Here is a 24,603-nt window from a genome sequence, read left to right as displayed (position 1 = left end):
TCCCAAAATTATATTTTAACTAGCTGACCCGGCAGACTTCTAAGTGCCTCAATCGATAAATAAAAGACCTAAACTTTTGTATAAAATAAACTTAAAACAAACAAAAGGAATCCGTCCGACGGGGGACACATCAAAGGAAAAACAAAATTGTTATTTTTATTTAATTCCGAGCATTTTCATATTTAACTACCTTTCAAACCTTCTCTAGACTTCCGCAAATAATTCAAGACCAAAATTAGCCAAATCGGTCCAGCCGTTCTCGAGTTTTAGCGAGACTAACGAACAGCAATTCATTTTTGTATATATTGTTAGAAGATGATGATGACATTGGAGGCGTGGCCTAAGTGACGTCAAGGATGGTGTGATGTCGGGAGGGCGCGTGGCGAGATGTTGTTGGAGGGGCGCGTTTGGGCTCGAGGCGCGTTGGCGCAAGGCATCGTTCTCTTTTGCTTGCGACAGTCGGGACGGACGGACGTTCACATCGTTGCACAATCGTTGTATTTTATTATTCAAAGTTATTATTGTCAAAGTTTAGTTGTTGTCAAGATTTAGTTGCATTTTGTTAACCTTAGTTAATTTACATTGTTGGTTATAATTAAAGTGATTTCTGTCTAGGTTATATCGTTTATATATTTTTTTTAATAGTAAAATTAGGGTGTTGATAATATCAGAAGTGGGATACGCATAAAGTTTTCATATCTTTGTGTGTATCCTTAAGCCTACTGTGCTATTCTGAAACATTGTTCTAAAACAAAGTCGAAATGTCAAAGTCAAGTACAGGTAGAGGTAAAAATAATAAAACACGTGAACGTTCTCCGAATCCTGGACTGTACCAACAACTTCAAGCGATTGTATCTCGCCTGAATGCGTTGGAAGACAATTCAAGGTCTGGTATAGCGACTGTTGTTGAGAGGCAGCCTGCGGTGGAGTCATCGGGATCGGCGGGCAGTGCTGTGGTGCCGTGCGTGGTTCTGGCTTCTGAGCAAAGCACGACACCGCCATTGGTGCCTACGCCGGTTCCACGAGTTTCCGCTGACGATTGCGTCGCTGCCGAGGTAGCCGGTAAAATTGTAAGCGCAATTAATGAATTGAATCTGGTAAGGCCGAACCATATTTATATATCAAACTTTGATCTCGATTTAAATGATATTAATGTTTGGTGTGATGAAGTTGATCATGCACGTGTCATTTATAGGTGGACCGATAGGGAGTGCTTATCTCATATTGGTAATTGCCTTAAAGGCGATGCTCGTGTGTGGTTAAATGAATGGGTCACCAATGACCGTAGCTGGTCTAATTTTAAACGCGAGTTTAAGCCGTTGTGTCCCCGTCGGGTAGATGTTGCAAATATCCTTTTTGATGTTATGAAAACCGATTCCAACAACTATCCTACATACGCGGAATATGTTAGGCGATCTTTATTGCGTCTTCGCATAGTAAATGGACTTAGTGACGAATTAGTTTCAGCAATAGTGATCCGGGGTATCGTTGATCCACAAATTCGTGTGGCCGCTACAAACGCGAGGTTATTGCCTAACGATTTAGTTGAGTTTTTCTCCATATATGTAAAACCAACACCTCAAACAAAAACAAATCATAATACTCGTACTGTCGCTGGTCGCTTTCATAATACACAATTCTCATCACGTAAAAGAGAGCATAGTTCTAGTAGAACCGGTTGTTACGTATGTGGATCATTTGGCCATAGACAAGTGAATTGCCCTAAGCGAACGAGAAAACGTTCGCCTACTGTGAATGATAGATTCACATCTGTACCCGCTGCCAGCTCCTCTGTGCAGAAGCCTGAACCTTGTTCTTTTTGTAAAAAGCTGGGCCATAAAGTAGAGCAGTGTTTCTTTAAGCAGCGTTCTGAAGCTCGTGGAAAATCTAACGTGAATTTTTGCCGTGATACTGTAAATGACTATAGAAAAAATGATATAGCTACTGCGATCGTACAGGGTGTACCAGTCGATATCCTGATAGATAGTGGATCCACAGTCTCGCTTATGTCTGAATCAATTGTAAAACATTTTCAATGTAAACGAGTACCCTCATTTTGCGTGTTACGAGGAATGGGTGACTGTGACACTGAATCTCGCTATTGTACTACTTTGACAGTTGAGTTTCCCGAAATTACGCTAGAAATAGACTTTCAAATTGTTAGTGACAAGTTCATGAATACCCCAGTCATAATCGGTACTGACGTTTTGAATCGGGAAGGTGTCACGTATATTAGGAAAAAGGGCATACAGCGCTTAACTCGGGTAGAAAAGGTTTTTACTGCGGAGACAACTGAACTTAATTCAATCCGTACCGTGAATACTTCATTAACAGGTGAAGAAAAAAATAAATTATTAGCTTTGGTACGAAAATTTTCAAAATACCTTATAACTGGTACCGCGGCCAGTACTGTTACAACTGGATCCATGCAAATTCGACTCAGCAATGAAACTCCTATTGTTTACAGACCTTACAAATTATCATTTAGCGAAAAACTTCGCGTTAGAGAAATTATTAAGGATCTTCTTGATAAAGGTGTGATTAGGGAGTCTGAATCGGAGTTCTCGAGTCCGATATTGCTAGTTAAGAAAAAGGACGGCAGTGACAGGATGTGCGTGGACTTTCGGGCTCTTAATGCGAATACTGTGAAGGATCGCTATCCATTGCCGTTAATAGACGATCACATTGACCGGTTAGGTAGCGCAAAATATTTTACAAGCCTCGATATGGCCACTGGTTTCCACCAGATTCCTTTAGCAAACGACTCCATTCACAAAACCGGCTTTGTGACACCCGAAGGTCATTTTGAATACCTTAAAATGCCCTACGGGTTAGCTAATGCCCCGGTTGTTTATCAACGTATTATAACTAATACTCTGAAAGCCTTTAGTGAGACAGGGAGGGCTTTAATCTATATCGATGATGTTTTAATACCTAGTCAGACCATTGATGAAGGCCTAAATACTCTGCGTGAAATCTTTGAAACACTAACTAAGGCGGGCTTCTCAATTAATTTAAAAAAATGCAAGTTTCTTGCTAACGAAATTGAATATTTGGGCAGAACTATCAGCAATGGTCAGGTTAGGCCGAGTACGTATAAAGTAGAAGCATTGACAAAAGCCCCGAAGCCTGGTAATGTTAAACAAGCTAGACAATTTTTAGGTCTAGCGGGTTATTTTCGGCGCTATATTCCTGCATATTCGTTGCAGACAGCTTGTATTTCTAATCTGTTTCGTAAAGGTGTTGAGTTTAAATGGGGTGATGAACAGGAACAAGTACGCCAGTATATAATTACGCGTTTAACCAGTGAACCTGTCCTCAATATATTTAATCCATCATTATTAACAGAAGTACACACTGATGCTTCTTCTCGAGGGTATGGAGCTGTTTTACTTCAGACTCATGGGAATAATAATAAACGCGTGGTGGGATATTTTAGTAAAGTTACCCAAGGCGCCGAACCACGCTATCACTCCTATGAGCTGGAGACACTCGCTGTGGTCAAGGCTCTGCAGCATTTCAGGCACTACCTCATAGGTATACATTTCAAGGTAGTTACAGACTGCAACGCTTTGAAGCTTACCCAACGTAAAAAAGATTTACTACCGAGAGTCGCTCGGTGGTGGATCTACTTACAAGATTATGATTTTTCGTTAGAGTATCGTAAGGGCGCTGTGCTATCTCATGCCGACTATCTAAGTCGTAATCCTATAAATGTTTGTGAAATTGGTAGACCGCATAACTGGGCACAGATAGCACAGAGTGCTGATGAAGAAACTCGGAATTTAATACAAAAGTTACAAAACGGTGAATTAGATGAGACACGCTATGTAACTAAAAATGATGTTCTTTATTATAAATTTGATTCTGTTGGCCAACCTAGTAAATTATTATGTTATATTCCAAGAGGACATCGCCTCAGTTTGTTACGAATCTTTCATGATGAGCATCATCATATTGGAGTAGATAAGACGCTTGATCTAATATTAAACCATTTTTGGTTTCCTAGTCTAAGACAATTTGTTCGTAAATATGTACGCCATTGTATAGTATGTCTTTCACACAAAAAAATACCACGTCAACCCTTGCAGCCGATCGAGTCGTGGAAGAAACCGGACGTACCCTTTGACACGGTACATAGTGATGTCTTGGGTCCTCTTCCCGAATCGAACGGTTACAAATTTGTTGTCTTGATAATTGACGCTTATAGTAAGTTCTGTCTACTAAATCCTATGCGTAAGCAGGATGCAACAGAGTTAAAATTAGTATTTGAAAACGCTGTATCTTTATTTGGTGCACCTAGGCAGATTGTAACCGATAGGGGTAGAATGTACGAAAATAGATCATTTAGACAATGGGTATCAGACGTAGGTAGTAATTTATTCTTTATAACGCCAGAGATGCACCAGAGTAACGGTCAGGCTGAGAGATATTGCAGAACAGTTCTTAATATGATTCGTGTGGAGGTAAATTTCAGAAACGAAAATTGGTCAGAAGTTTTGTGGAAACTGCAGCTCACCCTGAACATTACGAAACAAAAGTCCACTCAATATTCACCTTTATATTTGTTAATTGGTAGCGATGCTGTGACGCCCGTCATTCGTTCCGTTGTACGCGATGTGGCTCTAGAAGGAACAAGTGCCAACAGAGAAACCTTACGCGAGCTTGCCCGACAAAGAGCTTCTCAACTGCTGGACAAAAACCGAAAACAGCAGGACACTCGAGTAAATGAACGGCGCAAACCCCCGCGTACTTTCCATGAAAACGACGTGGTCTTCGTGCATAAGAATAGCCAATCTGTTGGAAAGCTGGATTCTGGTATGCGTGGCCCGTACAAAATAGTGCGTGCGCTGCCACATGGACGTTATGAACTGAAGCTTCTTTCTGGCTCACTTGGGAAGACCACGAAAGCTGCTGCCGAATTTATAAGTGCGTGGCACGGAGAGTGGACGCCGGATGTGTGCACCGCATTTTTCGAGTGTGAGCATAATTTGTAACAGTAATTGGGTTTGTTTCTTTTTGTCATTTAACTGGCATAAATGAAGCCGGTCTTTACTACTTGTTGGTCATCCTGAGGGCTCTGACAACTGTTTTATTTTGAGATATACTGCGGTCACTGTCTCGGGCAACCTGAGGGCTCTGCCACTGTATACATTAGCTTATTATGAGATATACTGCGGTCACTGTCTCGGGCAACCTGAGGGCTCTGCCACTGTATACAATAAGACATTAACTTATTTTGAGATATACTGCGGTCACTGTCTCGGGCAACCTGAGGGCTCTGCCACTGCATAAATTAACTTATTTTGAGATATACTGCGGTCACTGTCTCGGGCAACCTGAGGGCTCTGCCACTGGAAGAATTTGTGAAGACATGCTACGGAAATTGTCACTGAACAACAACTTCCCAACGGTCAGCAACATAATATTGCATTTCTGTGTGTCATTTTTAATGCAAACAATCTATTTTTAGGTGATGAGAATAGCTCTGAGGAAGGTATTGTTGCCGGTCCATCACACCACCATGACGACATAGTACCTCTAGACGGACCTATTAATGCGGGCGAGGACGCTCCGCCGTCAGGAGAGGCCGTGTTAGAAGATGATGATGACATTGGAGGCGTGGCCTAAGTGACGTCAAGGATGGTGTGATGTCGGGAGGGCGCGTGGCGAGATGTTGTTGGAGGGGCGCGTTTGGGCTCGAGGCGCGTTGGCGCAAGGCATCGTTCTCTTTTGCTTGCGACAGTCGGGACGGACGGACGTTCACATCGTTGCACAATCGTTGTATTTATTATTCAAAGTTATTATTGTCAAAGTTTAGTTGTTGTCAAGATTTAGTTGCATTTTGTTAACCTTAGTTAATTTACATTGTTGGTTATAATTAAAGTGATTTCTGTCTAGGTTATATCGTTTATATATTTTTTTTAATAGTAAAATTAGGGTGTTGATAATAATATAGATTTGAAAGAACAGGAGATAATTAGAATATAATAATATTATTCGTTTGAAATTCAAGAAAATGCTAATAATGATAGGTAAATAAGTAGGACAGGGAAATTGGATCAAACGTCCATAATAATATTATTATGCTTCACAGATTTTATCATTTCGTATTATTACAGAGACATGCCAGAAAAATGTCAACGAGAATCTCAAAGTTTAAGCATTAATTTCGACGTTGCAATAAAAACATTTCGCGCCGAAAATCCTTCGACAAACACACAGTTATTAAACGCGAACCCGACGTGGCTGGTTTACCTTGGGATGAGCCCAAATATTAAACTAGGCCCAAAGATATATAGCGGAGCAAATTCGGGATTAACTTGGTGTCAACACTGCTCGGCTTTAGCTTTCAAAACTCGTGCAGTGGCGTGCATAAAAATACGGTAATCTAGTATTTTTTTTAGGTTTCTGCAATACTCGCACGCATACAATACTTCGAAATTTGTTTTTAATCTACAGTCTAAATATAGGTTAGTAAGTAACAGGTAAATGCCATGTTCTTCCCTGTTTGTTAACCGGTTTTATTTCGTTATTCCTATACGCTTTTTTTTTTCTTTTTTTGCTTAGATGTGTAGGCGAGCTCACAGTCCACCTGGTGTTAAGCGGTTACTGGAGCCCATAGACATCTACAACGTAAATGCTGCCAACTGCCGCCGCCACGCCACTGCTATCTTTATGTATTGCAAAAAAAAATCGTTTTAATTACTTATCAAACCCATTTGAATTTATTTTCGTAAAAAAAATAAAAGATAACATTAATGTCTTTCTTGGTAGTAATATTTCCGATCAGTCAATATCTCATCTCGTATTTTTTTTTGTGTAACGACTTTCTTGGGAAGATTAGTTGCAGTGGTTTCCCCTTGCCTTCTGCACCAGTCCTTTTGGAGATTATTTAGATTTCCAGGCTGCTGAAGCCTCTTCTGGTAGGTTACCCAGCCAGATGTTAGGGTTATACCGCCACAGCTCGGTCGCCAAGTCCTCGTTCGTTATCTAGCAGGGGGGCACCACGGGCAGGTGAGGTTGACGTTTGGGGCCGATTAGAAGATATTGCCGTTCTCCCCCCTTACCCCCTTACCCTTATCAGTCAATATATACAGCATAAAAATGTACAGTGTATGTACATAGCATGATAAAAATACTTCTAACATATGTATATTTTACTGGCAATCTGTTTAATTCAGGTATTATATACAATACCTAGCAATGCTTAGAACATCTAAACCGTTAAGGTAATTTATGAAATGTTAAAATATTATTTTCCAGTATATACTTATATACTTTACCTAGGTAATGTATACAATTCCTACGTATTGTATAAAGTACCTGCTGGTCCACCGGCAATTTACAAAATAACTATATTTGGACCTGAATTCATCAATGTTATGTACGACATGAACATCGTGCCTCCAGAAATATTCTGTCTTTTATTAGATAGTAAAAGTTATAAGCAACGTAACGATGCGTTAGTAATGAGTACCGATTGTTATCGGCCGGATCTTCTCAGTGGGTCGCGTTTCCGATCCGGTGGTAGATTCTGCGAACCACTGCTCTTGCTAGGGCCAGTGTTAGCAACGCGTCCTGGTTTGAGCCCCGAGAGCTCACCTACACGTCAGGGTTACGCTAAAATAGCCCCTCAAGACCTATCAGCTGAGGTAAGAAAATCAAAAATTTAAGCGTACTTTACCATTACTTTTAAACTTCTAGTACCCGAGTTAGCAAGTTTGCAACTTACACTACCTTACTTAAGATCAGGATTGAGGAGTTAAAAATCGGGAGTAGAAAAACAGATGAAGGTGCGAACCCTATGAGACTAACAGTTATTACAAAATATTGTTGTACAGTGTAGGCTAATTCAAATCACAGTAGTTTTTCAAGACCCTGTATGTTTCCATTCAGTGAACACAGTTAAAAATAACATAATTACCTTGCAGAACGCAAGTATCCTGTTTTGTTTTATAAATAATTTTAGAAGCAAACGTGCTCTTTATCTATACTATAATGTATTCAATTAAATTATTTTAATTTTATTTTACTTAATTTTATTAGATAATTACGACCTTAAACTCGTATTTAATTAAGGTGTATTTAATTAACGTAGTCACTGAAATTTTTTCTACGTAATAATAATGCAAGTTTGTTGGGAATCCCAAATTCTGACTTAATTCAGAAAGTCATACTATGTATTCATACTGGTATTACCTAGTCAGGTCATAAGTATTGTCACACAGTAAAAACTTTTCTTTTAGAATGCTGGCCACAAAAAAGTTTATTGAATTCGAATTTCGAATTGTTCATGAAAATAAAAATGTATACTTTTAGAATTTTACTCATTTTTAAATATGGAGTGGACGCTTAAAGAAGACCGTGTTGCAGTTATTGCGTTGCATCGTTGCGGTTACGCGCCAATTCAAATTTTTAACATACTGAAAATTTTGAATATAACCAAAAGATTCGTTTATCGTACCATCAAACGATACAATGAAGACTCTAGTGTAGATGACAGGTCAAGAAGTGGTCCCCCCGGTCTGTTAGGACTCCAGCAGTGATAAAAGCTGTGAAGGCGCGAATTCAAAGAAATCCCAAACGTAAGTAGAAACTGTTGGCCCTTCAGATGGGGTTAAGCAGAATCACGGTGAAAAGGGTGTTAAATGAAGACTTAGGGTTTCGGGCATATCGAAGAAAATCAGGACATCGTTTGAATGCTCGTCTAATGGACCTGAGACTGAAGAGATGCCGCGCTTTGTTGAAGCGGTACGCGGGAAAAAAATATCGGGAAATTCTTTTTTCGGATGAAAAAATTTTTATCGTAGAAGAGAGCTACAACAAACAAAATGATAAGGTGTATGCACACAGTAGTGAAGAAGCGAGCAACCGTATTCCGCGTGTCCAACGAGGTCATTTTCCATCCTCGCTCATGGTATGGTTGGGAGTTTCTTATGGGGGCTTAACAGAGGTACATTTTTGTGAGAAAGGTGTAAAAACGAATGCAGTTGTGTATCAAAATACAGTCCTGACGAACCTTGTGGAACCTATTTCTCATACCATGTTCAATAACAGGCACTGGGTATTCCAACAAGATTCGGCGCCAGCTCATAGAGCGAAGAGCACACAAGACTGGCTGGCGGCGCGTGAAATCGACTTCATCCGGCACGAAGACTGGCCCTCCTCCAGTCCAGATTTGAATCCGTTAGATTACAAGATATGGCAACACTTGGAGGAAAAGGCGTGCTCAAAGCCTCATCCCAATTTGGTGTCACTCAAGACATCCTTGATTAAGGCAGCCGCCGATATTGATATGGACCTCGTTCGTGCTGCGATAGACGACTGCCGCGCAGATTGAAGGCCTGTATTCAAAATCACGGAGGTCATTTTGAATAAACTTTAGTGTCATAAGAATCTATGTTTTGTTAAGTTCATTTTGGTATATGAATGGTTATATGTAACCATTCATATTCATTATGATGAATAAACTTGTTTCAATTATTTTACATTAAACATGTGACAAAATTTATGACCTGACTAGGTATAAGTCCTCACTTTTCTGCTGCTAATAAAGCAGCACCCACGTTCTAATATCTATCGACTCAAACAACCCTCTTCGAAACAAAGGGCCGAACCTCCTGCGAAGATTCTGTGCCTCATGCGGCGCCTGGGTATATGGGACCCGATGGTATGCAATGACCCCCTAATACCGTGAGTGCAATAAGTTAGCCTATCCACCTATAAATAGCATTGGATAGCATAAATCCATGGAAAGTCCAATACTACCCAGTGCGTCATACTTTTTTTTTTTCCTACCTAAACTGATTGTCTTGAGAGACCATATCAGCGTCGCCGAACGTGTAAGTGAGCTCACGGGGCTCAAACCTGACGTTGTTGCTAACACGAACCCTAGCAAGAGTCGTGCTTCGCAGAATCTACCACCGGATCGGAAACGCGACCCACTAAGAAGATCCGGCGAGAAACTCAGTGGGCTGTGTCTGTGGGTTAATTTACTCGCCGAGCCCTTCGTCGCGACGGGTTCGACGAGAACGATGACCGGTGCTTGGGGTTAAAGCATCGTTAGTGGATCGGGAGGATCCGAAATGACGTGTGCGTCACACAATGGCAGCGTTGACCTTGTATATTAACTATCTAAATGTTCACGTATGTGCGTCATTTACTTTATTTTTCATACTTCCTTAATATAAAACAATACGCGTGACCAGTGAAGTCGTTTTATTACTTAGTTTATAGTTTTGAATTCAACAATAGTTTCGAATTTAATTGCTTGGAGAAGGGGAGGGAAATCGGTAGATAAGTTATTTAGGCAGCTATTAAAGCTACTAAAGCTACTGTCATGAAGATGTTGCTATCAATATTTTATTTACCAAATTCCCATTGAATATTTGCTTTAAAATTCTAAAAAAAAAACTCAACCAAGAGCATTTATAATTTTCTATCATCTATTTGTTTTTATGCCACTAAATCCTCTCTTAAAGTTTTAGTAACTATTACATAATATTTGGTACAGATTTGGTGATGTCCTAACAATGGCCGTGTTTAATTTGATCGAAAAAATTCTATAACCTTCATGGCGCGGGTAAAATATTGCATATTATAAACAAGGTAAACCTAGGTAATTTTTTTTTTTATTGCTTAGATGGGTGGACGAACTCACAGCCCACCTGGTGTTAAGTGGTTACTGGAGCCCATAGACATGTACGACGCAAATGCGCCACCTACCTTGAGATATAAGTTCTAAGATCTCAAGTATAGTTACAACGGCTGCCCCACCCTTCAAACCGAAACGCGTTACTGATTCACGGCAGAAATAGGCAGAGTGGTGGTACCCATCCGCGCGGACTCTCAAGAGGTCCTACCACCAGTAATTACGCAAATTATAATTTTGCGGGTTTCATTTTTATTACACGATGTTATTCCTTCACCGTGGAAATCAATCGTAAACAATTGTTGAGTACGTATTTCATTAGAAAAATTGGTACCCGCCTGAGATTCGAACACCGGTGCATCGCTCAACACGAATACATCGGACGTCTCATCCGTTAGGCCACGACGTCTTCAAAATATTTGACCCATTACAAAAAAAAAAACAGTCTACATTAGAAAAAGTTTTCGATTTGAATCACTCAAATGTAAGTAACTTAATGCTTCGATCCAAATTTTCAAATTGACGGAAATAAAAGGAAGGCTATTCCAGGAAGCTGAGTCCATCAATATTACCACTGTGTTCGTACACAGTCCATATCCAGATGTGGTAACCACTCACTATCAGATGGATGCAAATCCAGCTATGGTAGCCATTCACTATGCTCGTCGGCCCACAAAGACAATAAAAACTATAAAGAATCCGATTGTAAATAGATGCACACGGGAAGCAAATGCCCTTCACATATAAGACCTTCTCAGGGGGCGCTCGACAGTCGATAGCAAACTTCTCCTCGTTGAGGTCTTGATGCTCATTCATTCTGGTTAAGCAATAAGGTCTTTGGGCCAACCGGATTCCTTCCATCCCAAATTAAGCAGAAACTTAAAATGATTTTTAGCCCTAGTTGGATAGATCGGACATAATGTCGAAGTCTCATATGAACTTATTTACTTCGGTCTCTCTGTTTCAATCCGGAACTGACGGATAGCTTCGCGGCAGAAATAGGAAATAATTATGGACGACAATATTGATAATAGAAATAGGAAAGTTCGTGGTACGTATTCGCGAAGGCTCTCAATAAGCTGGACCTTTCCGCTTACGCAATATAGTTACAGTATTACTATTCTCTCAATGTAATTACGTCAAAGCGTAGCGTTTCCATGAAAGCAAATACTTTTTTAAACTAAGAATTATATTCTTAAATTATCAACATACAGATTACAATAACCAGTTTTGTTGAAACTTAATGGTCACACAAAGTTATATTAGGATGTGAGAATGAATATCTGTTTTCAGTAACAACTTATTTTGTATGGAGAAGGACGTGTCAGCAAAAAAACATGATTATTTTTGTTTTTTTATCACTATTCGCCGTTACAGTTAATTGCATATTTTATGATTCTTACACGGGTAATGTTATTAGCAAAGATGAAGTGAAACAACACGACAAAGCGAATAACACTTTGTAAGTTTTTTTATTCTACATATTTATATAAATTGATCATTGATCTCGTGATTAATTAGTATAATTTTATTTGATTATGCTATATTTAAAACGTTTTTTGTAACTTTGTTTGTCCAACGTAATTGAATATGGCGATGTTTTTATTGTTGCTGTCTTTGAGTAATTTTCTGGACAATATTTACAACAACAATTAATTAGCGTGTTTTAATTATGTCGTTTTATATTATATATTTATTATATAAAAGTCGTCGTGGCCTAAAGGATAGGACGTCCGGTGCATTCGCATATAGCGATGCAACGGTGTTCGAATCCCGCAGGCGGGTACCAATTTTTCTAATGAAATACGTACTTAACAATTATTCACGATTGACTTCCACGGTGAAGGAATAACATCGTGTAATAATAATAAAAACCCGCAAAATTATAATTTGCGTAATTACTGGTGGTAGGACCTCTTGTGAGTCCGCATGGGTAGGTACCATCGCTCCGCCTATTTCTGCCGTGGAGCAGTAATGCATTTCGGTTTGAAGGGTGGAGCAGCCGTTGTAACTACTTTGTCTGGCCATAAATACTGTTACAATTAAAAATAAACAAAATATTAAATTTGAATTTGGAACCTGTCATTTTTATATGATTGCTCATTACTCATTTTGGCGCCAATACATTGTACAATATTTTGCGATATTAAAATGTAGTGGGGTGATAAAGAGAACCGAATCGCTGTGATGATTGCATTACACAAAGTAGGTATGGAGCCAAATGCAATTTTTAAAACTCTCCATACGCTTGGTATTAGTAAAATGTTTGTGTACCGGGCTATTAATAGGTGCAATGAGACCTGCTCTGTTTGTGACAGAAAAAGATCTGGCCGTCCACGTAGTGTTCGTACGAAAAAGGTGGTCAAAGCAGTAAAAGAAAGAATTCGAAGAAATCCTGTCCGAAAGCAAAAGATTTTATCTCGGGAGATGAAGATAGCACCTAGAAGATGACTTAGGACTTGCATCCTATAAGAGACGTACTGGTCATTTCTTAACTGATAATTTAAAAGAGAATAGGGTGATAAAATCGAAACAACTACTGAAGCGGTACACAAAGGGAGGTTATAGAAAAATTTTGTTTACGGATGAGAAAATTTTTACAATTGAGAAACATTTTAACAAATAAAATGACCGTATTTATGCTCAAAGCTCTAAGAAAGCTTCCCAATTAGTCGACAGAGTGCAACGTGGGCACTATCCGATTTCAGTGATGGTTTGGTGGGGTATTAGCTATGAAGGAGTGACTGAGCCATACTTTTGTGAAAAAGGTATCAAAACATCGGCACAAGTCTATCAAGACACCATTCTTGAGAAGGTAGTGAAGCCTCTTAACAACACCATGTTCAATAATCAAGAATGGTCCTTCCAGCAAGACTCGGCGCCAGGTCATAAAGCTCGGTCTACGCAGTCTTGGTTGGAAACGAACGTTTCGGACTTCATCAGAGCTGAAGACTGGCCGTCGTCTAGTCCCGATCTTAATCCGCTGGATTATGATTTATGGTCAGTTTTAGAGAGTACGGCTTGCTCTAAGCGGCATGATAATTTGGAGTCCCTAAAACAATCTCTACGATTGGCAGTGAAAAATTTTCCCATGTAAAGAGTGCGTGCTTCTATTGATAACTGGCCTCAACGTTTAAAGGACTGTATTGCAGCCAATGGAGACCACTTCGAATAAGCTTTTTATACTTTAAATTGTTTTATATTTATGTATTAAATTAACACACTGTAAAAGTAATAAATGTTATTTGCAATAGAATTTTTTTTCCTTTATCTCAGTATTTATGGCAAGACTAAGTATACTGAGACCTTAGAACTTATATCTCAAGGTGGGTGGCGCATTTACGTCGTAGATGTCTATGGGATCCAGTAACCACTTAACACCAGGTGGGCTGTGAGCTCGTCCACCCATCTAAGCTATATAAAAAAAAAGATTAAAAAAATACCACGTACATAATATATAATACTGCTACTTTAACGCATACTCTATCAACCATAGAATTATGTATTATTTAGTTGGTGTGTCGGAGAGTTTGAACCTTGCGACCCGAACGAAGGCCGGCGTGTTGATGGCTCCTGCAATAATCTCCAACACCCAACCAGAGGCGCCAGTCATACTCCATTCGTCAGAGTCCTACCAGCTGTTTACGATAAAGGTAGTATAGTCTAATACTTCGTGATAATGCCCAAAACACGTCATTACGGATCCTCCCGATCCATTAACGGTGCTTTTAGGTACCACAAGCACCGGTCACCGTTCCCGTCGAACCCGTCGCTTGCGACGAAAGGCTCGATGAGCGAATTAACCCACAGACACAACCCACTGAGTTTCGTTTGGTGGGTCGCGTTTCCGATCCGGTGGTAGATTCTGCGAAGCACTGCTCTTGCTAGGCCCAGTGTTAGCATCACTCTGGTTTGAGCCCTGTGAGCTCACCTACTAGCTAAGGTTACACTGAAATAGCCTCTCAAGGGTATCAGCTTAGGTAGGTAAAAAAAATAAAAAACATGATAATGAAATAGGGTAAACTGTACAGATATTGACACTACAGTTCTGATCAAGTTTTAGTGAATCTTGAAAAGTGGTCAGTTTTCTGCATTTGACGCTATGGAGGTTCTTTAGTGTTTATCATCTTTTATGAAACTAAATATGGAATGTTTTTATTTTTTTATAATACATTTAGATAAGTAGTTATAAAGTTATATGCATCAAAACTTGAATGTTTCTACCCACTTGGAGACATGAGGTCGATATTTTCAATGTATCGCGTAACGGCTATGCCACCCGTCAAATCCGAACCCGTGACTGATCAGGACAGAAACGACCAGGATGGTGGAACCTACCTGTTTTGCCTACCTATGCTACTAGCTTGGACGGGTTATCCTAGCTTCACCGGACGTGCATGCGAGCTCTGGCGGCTTTTCTAAAACTGGCCCTAGCAAGGGCATCGACGTCATCACCGGATTGGACTCGCGACTCACGGAGAATATTCGGCAATATCAATTTATTTGTAAAAAGGCTTATTTGTCAACAGATTTTGAACCGAAAACAACGAAATCCGGAAATGCTATGCCCACTCCAAGGTATTTGAGAACAAGTCTGTGGAGTGTGGGCAAGGTATCCAGCCAATTGTTTACTCAACTAGCGATTCATGATTTCGTTTTCATGTCTGCTGATGTAGTGTCTCTTCATGATACAGGTAATCATGTATATACATAACTATGTACTTATTAACTTATAATTTGGTTAGATTCATGATCCGCTATAGTAAATCCTCTTCAAAGCAAATCGCCATAAAAATGTATGTATTGTAGTTTAAATCCTATTAGTATTGGGTTAAACTGGGTGAGATACTGGTTAAAGTATTAGAGTGATATTATAATATTATTGTATTGAAGGCAAATTTTTCAAGATAATTAGACGTATTGAAGTCGATGAAAATGACTTTCAAGGGTTCAGTTAAATATGTACAAACAATCATACAAACACACCGAGCCAATAAAAGCAAGTTAAAAATGATATCAATATCCGGAAAAGTATAAAAGCAAATTTGAAGTTAGCATTGGGAATTAGTTCTAGACCACACGTTTCTTGTTTTTTAAAATCGGTAGTCGAGCTCACGGATCACATGTTGCTAAGTGATTACCCCAGCCTACAAATGGCACTAACTACAACTACTAACACTAATGGCGAGAAAAATGTTCACAACTATCCAGTATAATTTTATCTAATGTTCAACAGTTAAATATATTTTATGGAAGCCATATTGCTGTACGGCCAAAGGAAAAACTGATAGAGATTGTGTACAGAACAAAATACCTGATGATGACCCGGTGCACCGCTTCTCAGACATCAGGTGTCTGAACATGACGCGACCGGAGTCTTTTCAGTCCACTGGCTGTGTGAAAAATGGAACAGTTCCAGAAAGGGTATGTGACGGACACGAGATACACTCCTTCTTTAATGACGTAACACTGTCTGGCACTGTCACTGTCAAATAACATCCAAGTATTTATTCACCTTTCAAATAAAAAAAAAAAAAAAAAAAAAAAAAATATTCAACATAAATGAAAGTACATACTTGTTGAACGTCAAAAAGAACTACGGCCAATTCACAAAAACTAGCCTCCGTCCCGAGAAGAATTGGCAAGAAACTCAGCGGGCATGCCTTTTACTTTTTTTTTTTTTTTAAATATTAGGTTATTTTTTTAAATATTCATTTTTACAATGAGTATTATGACGTAACAATTATAGCAATATTAAAATGCCCGGGGCGAGCAACTCATTCCCACTTTGTGCAATTTTCTAGATAATCATTGACTTTATAGTAAGCTTTATTGCACAGATGTTCTTTAATAGTTTTCTTAAATCTATGTATATGTAGTTCTGATATGTTCTGAACATCTTGTGGGATTTTGTTGTACAGGCGCACAGACAAACACCCGAATGAATTTCGTATCTTATGTAGCCTACTCATCGGCACAACAAGCTTGTTTTACTTTACTACGGGACACACTTTTTTGTATAGATGGATGAACGACCTCACGTCTACCTGGTGTTAAGTTATTAGAGCCCATGGACATAAACAAGGTAAAGCCACTCCCGACCTAGAGAGATGAGTTCAAAGTCTCACAGTAGAACAGTTGCTTCGCCCTTCGATTCGAAACGCATTATAGTTTCACCGTAGAAATAGGCAGGGTAGTGGTTGCTGTCTGTGCAGACTCACAAAACACTCTGCCATACCCCCTACCTAGTGTTTACACAAATTATAAGTTTTGCGGGTTTGATTTTCATTACACGATGTTATTCCTTCACCGTGGATGTTATTTCTCAATATTTGCTAAGTACGTATTTCGTCAGAAAAATTAGTACCTTTTTTTTTCTCTTTCTTGGGCCGGGGGCTGAGCCTACTACCTAGTACCTGCCTGCGGTATTTATGTGTAAATATCATTCGTAGCTTACTCACTATTGATTAATAATTATTTAACTTACTGTTGCAAGTAAAGCTGTAATAATTTAAAATACATTAAAGATAAAATATCAAACACCTTTTTCGTGACAGATCGTATCGTCTACACCTCTGATCGACCTATCGATGATATATGGGAGCGTTTTAAAATCGCTACTGGCAAACGGAAGACTATTCAAAGGAGGCTTACTGAAGTATGAGAATTCTAATGGAAGAATCTGGCCTCCAAGTACCAAATCTCAAGCTAACCTTTGCTTTTTAAACGACAAGCCTAGAGAAACAAGATGTCATGCAACACGTAAGTGTCATTCAGGCGTTCGCACACAGTACTGTATCGATCAATCGATATTTAGCCACGTTCCCACGTCACACGGTGTTGCTATGTGTTTGCGAAATAAGCTGTGAATGTTTTTATTTTTAATTTTTAACTATAAAACGGTAATTAAATTTGCAAACACGAAAGGCAATTTGAATTATGTTAACATCTTTGGCTCATAAAAAAATATTTATTTATGGAAATCCGAATATATTATCGTGAATTTTGCTACTTAATTCATCTAGTTGAGTTTGTTGACCTGATAACTTTAATAAACACGAAATTTAGCGGTCAAAGCCGTCAATTGGTTCGGCATTATCCTAATTCAAGTTTACGAGACGACCATTCATTTTTAACGGATCTTGTCTAATATATTATGGCTATTATGATTAAAAAAATATTAAATATTTCCGAGACACTTAATGTTTGTGCATGAATAAATGTTAACATCACTTCACGACACATGTGAAATGCTTTGATTAAAAAAAGAAAGAAGAGATTTCAAGTATTGCTAATAAGCCAAATGTTTTATAAAAAAAAAATCCCTGAAGCAACAACTCTCCAAAACTTTAACTATATCAAGTAAATTAATCAAGAGCCAAACATGAACGGACAAAAATACCATTGAATCAATCATTTTATTTATCAGTTTAATTTGTAAATTTACGCAATAATGAAGGCATAATAATCAAATTTTACTAGTGCGTTGTCTCGATCTGCTACACTAAGTGATTTAACAACTTTTCTCGTTGAGAAAAAGAGAATTTAGAGAACTTTAATAATAATCATTGGAGTATCATCCACATGCTAAGCTTTTATTAATCATACTGTTTTTCGACAGCCGATATTGGTAGCAATACACTTGCTAGTGTCAATTTAATGAGTATTTGGTTTTGGAGGCACCACAATTTCATCGCGGAACAATTGGCAAAGATCAACCCGTGTTGGGATGACAATACGCTTTTTAATACAGCGAGAGACATAAATATCGCTGTAGCTCTACAGATATATCTTTATGAGCTGTTACCTCTTTTCTTGGGTAAGGATGATAAAATACCTTTCTATATTGGATTCTTTAGTTTTACATTTTTAAGCAGTGTGGTAGGTTGCATTGCTTAAGCTGTACTTAAATACTTCTGATTATAATTAATTTCCCAAGAACACCGAACTATATGTGAATAAATATCTTCGTTATTTTATGAAACAGAATGTATTAAACTGCCAAGACCACTGACGTCTATATGTTTATTATTGCTCTAGAGGAGCCGAGGACCTCAAGATATACCTGGTTTTAAGACATTATTTAGGCTGATAGACTTCACAACAGGAATATTACTACTCCCTTTGAGACATGGGGACGTAATCTTAGTTGTCTTGCTTCACAAAAGAAAGTGACGCTTTTGTTGGTTTCATAAAATATTGAAGTGAAAAAAAAATCCAAACATGTTTGTCTTTGTTGTATATTATAAAATATACCTAAAATTAATCCTTTAGGCGTGAAATACAACTATAATCCTTCTGTGTTAACTTTTTGCTTGATGACACATTTACAACATTCACAAATAGTATACCTTAGGACCTCACGTCTGAGTTTGGCATTCTATTTTGATGTCTATGGGCTCTAGTAAATACACTGTATTTGAGTCAAAATATAATGATTAATTTTTTTCCAGGTCGTGACAATTTGGTCAGAGATGGTGTACTATCGCCTTCATTTGGATACAGAGATGCGTACAATCCTGAAATACTACCACAAGTTTCGCTCGAGTACCCGTTCGTCTTGCGATGGCTCCACAGCGTCCAGGAAGGCACCCTTAAGTCTGTTTACTTCTTTTATTTCTCCTTCTTCTTTGTTTCCACCTTACCCCATTAGGGTGGGGTCGGCAAAACGAAAATTTCTATTCCATTCTCCTCTACCAGTCGTCGTGTCAACGCTCACTCCCCTTTCTCTCATATCGTCATTCACAAACACTCTACTCATGTCTTCTTCGGCCAACCTCTTCCCCGTCTACCTTGCGCTATCAGTTTGTTTGGTAATACCAATCTCAATTTAATAATTCTTCAATTGTGAATTTCATAATAGGTGTTTAAAATTTTTGAATTTTTTCGATTATTAAATTGGATTTGATTTAGTTTCTTTAGAAAGTGGGTGTGTTAAAGACTGCTTTTGTTTTTAATAACAATTGTTTTTAATCAAAAGCACTTGAATATCAATCATATTAATCACACACCTTATGATACTAACAATAAAATTAGTTCCAACGAAATATTCCAGACTGACGGATTAACAGTAAAACTAATTAGTATCTGATACTATCATTTTATTGTTGACTTAAATCCTACCAGTTCTACTGACATGGAGATTAGCCCACAATTCGAAATAGTGAATAATGCAATTGCTTAAATTTCATTGAATTTTATAAATTTCAGAATGTACGACACAAAGGGATATTATCTCAAGCAGTATCCGATAGTGAACCTCACTTTGAGAACAGGCTTCTTCGATGTGGACAATAACATAGATTATATAACACAAGGAGCTTTCAGACAAGGCAGTGCTAATATTGACCATACAGCTGATCCTGATGTATGTATGTTTAAACGAATTATCTGGTTTGTTTTGTTCTTTTCGGTACAATATTTGCCGATAAACTAGTCTTCAAACATGGCTCAGAACCAAATGCATTAATACTAAATCGTTCCACAGATTCAAGAACTTCACTCTGATTCAAATTTCCTCTCTTCCCTCCTATGATAGATATTGTAGAAGACGAAGTCTCTTGAGCTTATGTTATTTTATATTATTATTTTCAGATCGTTGATATCGGCTTGGGTCCTCACCAAAGAGCATCAGATCTGATGACAAACGACATCTCCAAGAACAGATATTTTGGATTCCAGCCTTACGTTAAATACCACGAATTTTGCTTCGGTAAAACTATCAAGAAATGGGGAGACCTGGAAGGAGTAATTGACCCCGAGGTCTATAGCATATTTATTTTTATTTATTTACTTCATTTACTTCAGATTTTGCATCCATATTACACTTCACATATAACTTCATATATAACACACTTTAATGTTCTTTTGCGTCAGAAAGAAAGGAATCATTATTCATTAAAAAGCTACTCTTTCTCGATTGATCAGTAACTGTTTTGAGAGCGAGTTTTCATATTTTATTACATTTGTTTTAGTCGATAAGTATTTTGTACTTTTTTTGCTTTTTGTAAGTCTGATTGATACTTTACCTAGATAGAACATATCCTATTGTAGACAAAGCATCCAATTTGGAATCGCCATCGAAATAAACGATAATTTTGTGTTTTAGAGGATCGAAATACTCAAAGATTTGTACGAAGATGTTGAAGACATGGACCTCTTGGCCGGTATTTGGGTTGAGAGGCGCATTAAAGGTGGTTTCGTGCCGCCAACCTTCTACTGCTTGGTTGTGGAACAGCTAGTCCGCAATATTGTATCTGATAGACATTGGTACGAGAGCTCGAAAAGACCCAACGCCTTTAGTTTACGTGAGTATCTATTATTTGATAGCCTCCCAAAAGCCACAACTAACCAATAAAACGAACAGAAGTGTACGACTAAGAAGAAGAATTATTTAATATTAGATATGTCCCGCTGGGGCCGAAAATTTCTCGGGTGCAAAACCGCGTACCAGAAGATATAGCGTTTGTAGGCATTCCACAAGGTAAACCATCGCCCTTTGAGGGTCGCGGGAATCAGTTGGATGCAGTCAACACCGGATCAGTCGTTGTGATGTATCCCGTAGTTATCCCGCATTAAATTGTAATTTTCATTCCAGAACAACTTTTCGAAATAAGGAAAGCTAGTATAGCTCGAATCCTTTGTGACGTTGGCGATAAGGTCACCGAAATACAGCCTCAAGCGTTCCTCAGACCGCATTCAAGGTATGCATAATTTCTTGTAAAGTTAGCTTTTTAGAAAAATATTCCATTTGCAATTACAACGGTATCTCGAATTCGAAATAATTCGTAAATCGTCCTGGCGTAAACCATAAAAGGCCCGGTGTACTTGAATTGAGCAATGCGACTGTGCCAGTATTCAAATCCCGCAGGCGGGTGCCATTTTTTCTAATTAAAGACGTACCTCAAACATGTTCATGAATTATTAGTGATGGAAAAAATTAAAATCCACAAATTATTTATTATTTTTATTTATGCTAGACCGTAGAAGAACATATTGGTAGGTACCACGATACTGGTAATTTCTGTCGTGGATCAGTCACACGGTCCAGTTTGGGGAGTGGCATAACCGTTACACAGTATAAGGGTAGCGCCTCCTGGGCCTCGGGGTCCCCTCGGGGTCGCCCCGGGGACCTCAGAGGAGGTTTGGCCCATGACCCGAAAAGGGCTCATAGACTTGAAATATAGACCTCACGCCTCGTGGGTGGCGGCATTTACGTCGTGTTTCCTATGGGCTCCGGTAATCACTAAATACTAGGTGGCCGTGAGCTCGTATATACATATATGCAAAAAAATAAAAAAATACATACTGTTGCATTGTTTTTTCGTTTTTCATCTCTTCTCGACAGCTTATCGCCAAGATCAATCCTAGTTGTCAAGATGAGTGAAGCTCACCGCACGTCTGGTGTTAATTCTTTACCGTAGCTAAGTGACATAAACAATGCAACCGGCATCAGCTATGTACTTTGAGACATAATTTCTATGTCTCAGTTTTTTAGTACAACGGCTGCCCTACTCATCAATTCTAATGTTTTCGCAATATTTACTTGTCAGAGCGGCTTTGTTAATAAACAAACGTAGGGTTTTAATTATCTTCTGTACCATTTATGAGGCGGAAAGTAACTATGTACTCTGTTATCAGCGACTTCTTATATTTTTATTTCAGAAACAGAATAAGTCGCTGCGAGAATATTCCCGGCATCGACTTCACAGCCTGGAAGGACTTCAAATGCAACGAACAGTACACCTGGCAATTAGTGAATGAATAGAACATGTTTATATTCACTTATGTTAACGAATTCTATCCTCACATTATAATTTAGTTACTAGTGCTCCCGCCGTAGTCGAAATTCGACTATAATTAATTGAAATTATAAGTTTGAACATTATTAAGGTTCTATTGTCAAAGATACTTCTTTATTCACAGATTTCGCCAAGACCACACTATAGACAAATAATATGAAAGATAAAACAATATTAGCCTATTCTCAATTTGACCACAGACTTTAAGCTATAACAAAAGTTTGACAATAAACAAAAAGTATATATGCGTGTTTGTGTGTCAAATACGTGGTAGTGTGTGTAATGTTTTTTTATTGATTTAATGTATTATTAATGCATAATTTTTAAAAAATATTATCATTTTGCACTCCTTCTCTATATTTTCTATATAAGTGTGGTAGGACCTCTTGTGAACTGGTGGTAGGACCTCTTGCGAGTCCGCGCGGGCATGTACCACCGCCCTGCCTATTTCTGCCGTGAAGCAGTAATGCGTTTCGGTCTGAAGGGTAGGGCAGCCGTTGTAACTATACTGAGATCTTAGAACTTATATCTCAAGTTGGGTGGCGCATTTACGTCGTAGATATCTACGGGCTCCAGTAACCACTTAACACCAGGTGGGCTGTGAGCTCGTCCATCCATCTAAGCAATAAATTAAAAAAATTTGGGAAATTTCATACCACTCCGTCCGCGCAATTTTCGTAAAAAAATTTTGCTTCACGTATTAATATAATAATATGGATTACACATGATATCTATATATTAATATGTGAAGAATTAACTTTTTATCCCTTTTTACGAAAATTGCGCGGACGGAGGAGTATGAAATTTTCCACACTTATAGAGAATATAGAGAAGAAGTGCACAGTGCTAATTTTTTTTTTAAATAGTGCATAAAAGATACATTAAATCAATAAAGAAAACATTACACATACTGTCAAAATGTTGTTCTTGACGTCTGTGGTCAAATTGGGAATAGATTAAATATTGTTTGTCTTTATTAGTACTTTTTTATAGAGTAGCCTTGGCGAAATTTAAGATTATAGAAGTATAAAATACAATCATAATAGTGTACAAACTTACAAATCCAATTAATTATAGTCGAATTTCGACTACTGCGGGACCTTTAGTAGTATTAAAACTATGTATACTGACTGACAGTATATTCTTTACAATTAAATTCAATTATTTATCGCAAATACTATTAACGGTAAATTGTAGTTTTAGATGATGCGGTGACGGGCTGACGTTTGTTTTAAGTGATTACGGGATACCATAGACATCAACCTTGACATACCGAAAGCATAATAGCGGCCAGAGTATTACCCATAAATAAACGTTGATTATAATTATTGGGTATGTGTTTTATTTCTCTTTTACATTTACATTTTACAGTAAAACAAGACTTATACCATACCTTATAATATACTTATAATATAATAATAAATTTATCTCTGGAACGGCTGGACCGATTTTGATGAGACTTTCACTAATAGGTAGCTGATGATATAAGGAGTAACTGAGGCTACTTTTTTTAGACTAACTTTACCCCGCGGCGTCATCCGCAGTTATTGTCGTACCGCGCGCAACATGGTGGGCTTCGCCTATCAATAATAAAATTTAATATTTCCGAAGCGAAGCGAGGGCCTAGTACTAAATAAAGTTAGTGATATTAGTAAGGCATTGCAGAGTCCGCGGTCAACTGAGACCACTTACAATCGAATTGGCGTTAAGCTAACAAATTGTGATTCGCGTTAATACGTAATTTAAATTGAATAATGAATTGCCACGAAAACTCGAACGGTAACTTGAAATAAAATTTCACCACCGTTTTTTTATTATATATGTATCGTTTTGTCTTTTATTACGTTATAAGGTATTCGTTTTATTTTTTAACAATTTTATTTTATACGCTAATCATAATAGCTAATGCGAGGCTTTTTTTCTATTTCTTAGATGTGTGGACGAGCTCACAGCCCACCTGGAGTTAAGTGGTTACTGGAGCCCATAGACATCTACAACGTAAATGCGCCACCCACCTTGAGATATAAGTTGTAAGGTCTCAGTATAGTTACAACGGCTGCCCCACCCTTCAAACCGAAACGCATTACTGCTTCATGGCAGAAATAGACAGGGCGGTGGTACCTACCCGCGCGGACTCACAACAGGTCC

General features: G+C 38.3%; 1 protein-coding gene and 1 long non-coding RNA gene across 2 annotated transcripts in view; one reads left to right on the top strand and one right to left on the bottom strand.

Annotated features, from left to right (window-relative positions):
* The window catches only part of LOC134200937 (uncharacterized), a 34,536-nt gene extending 18,438 nt beyond the window's left edge, over nucleotides 1-16,098 (bottom strand). Inside the window, exon 1 of the long non-coding RNA XR_009976062.1 lies at nucleotides 15,969-16,098. This is a non-coding gene — a long non-coding RNA (uncharacterized LOC134200937). The remainder of the gene's footprint in view (nucleotides 1-15,968) is intronic.
* Nucleotides 11,839-23,783, top strand: LOC119628359 (peroxidase). Its single transcript, XM_004925869.5, has 12 exons — nucleotides 11,839-12,116; nucleotides 14,168-14,307; nucleotides 15,184-15,348; nucleotides 15,891-16,078; nucleotides 17,212-17,416; nucleotides 18,276-18,473; nucleotides 19,108-19,252; nucleotides 19,865-20,021; nucleotides 20,249-20,416; nucleotides 20,763-20,961; nucleotides 21,252-21,357; nucleotides 22,319-23,783. The coding sequence occupies exons 1-12, from the start codon at nucleotides 11,992-11,994 to the stop codon at nucleotides 22,419-22,421; spliced, it is 1,899 nt and encodes a 632-aa protein (XP_004925926.1). The 5' UTR covers nucleotides 11,839-11,991; the 3' UTR covers nucleotides 22,422-23,783.
* The last annotated feature ends 820 nt before the right edge of the window (nucleotides 23,784-24,603 follow it).

Source organism: Bombyx mori, chromosome 22 (genome assembly GCF_030269925.1).
Source record: "Bombyx mori chromosome 22, ASM3026992v2".
NCBI classification, from domain to species: domain Eukaryota; kingdom Metazoa; phylum Arthropoda; class Insecta; order Lepidoptera; family Bombycidae; genus Bombyx; species Bombyx mori.
The sequence above is the reverse complement of the archived record's forward strand: the minus strand, read 5'-3'. Positions and strand labels throughout refer to the sequence as shown.

Coding starts and splice junctions, on each gene's coding strand:
- LOC119628359 (XM_004925869.5), top strand. CDS start 11,992: ATGATTATTTTTGTTTTTTTATCACTATTCGCCGTTACAGTTAATTGC. Junction 20,417..20,762: donor AAGGAGTAATTGACCCCGAG/GTCTATAGCATA, acceptor TTTGTGTTTTAG/AGGATCGAAATACTCAAAGA. Junction 20,962..21,251: donor ACCCAACGCCTTTAGTTTAC/GTGAGTATCTAT, acceptor TTTTCATTCCAG/AACAACTTTTCGAAATAAGG.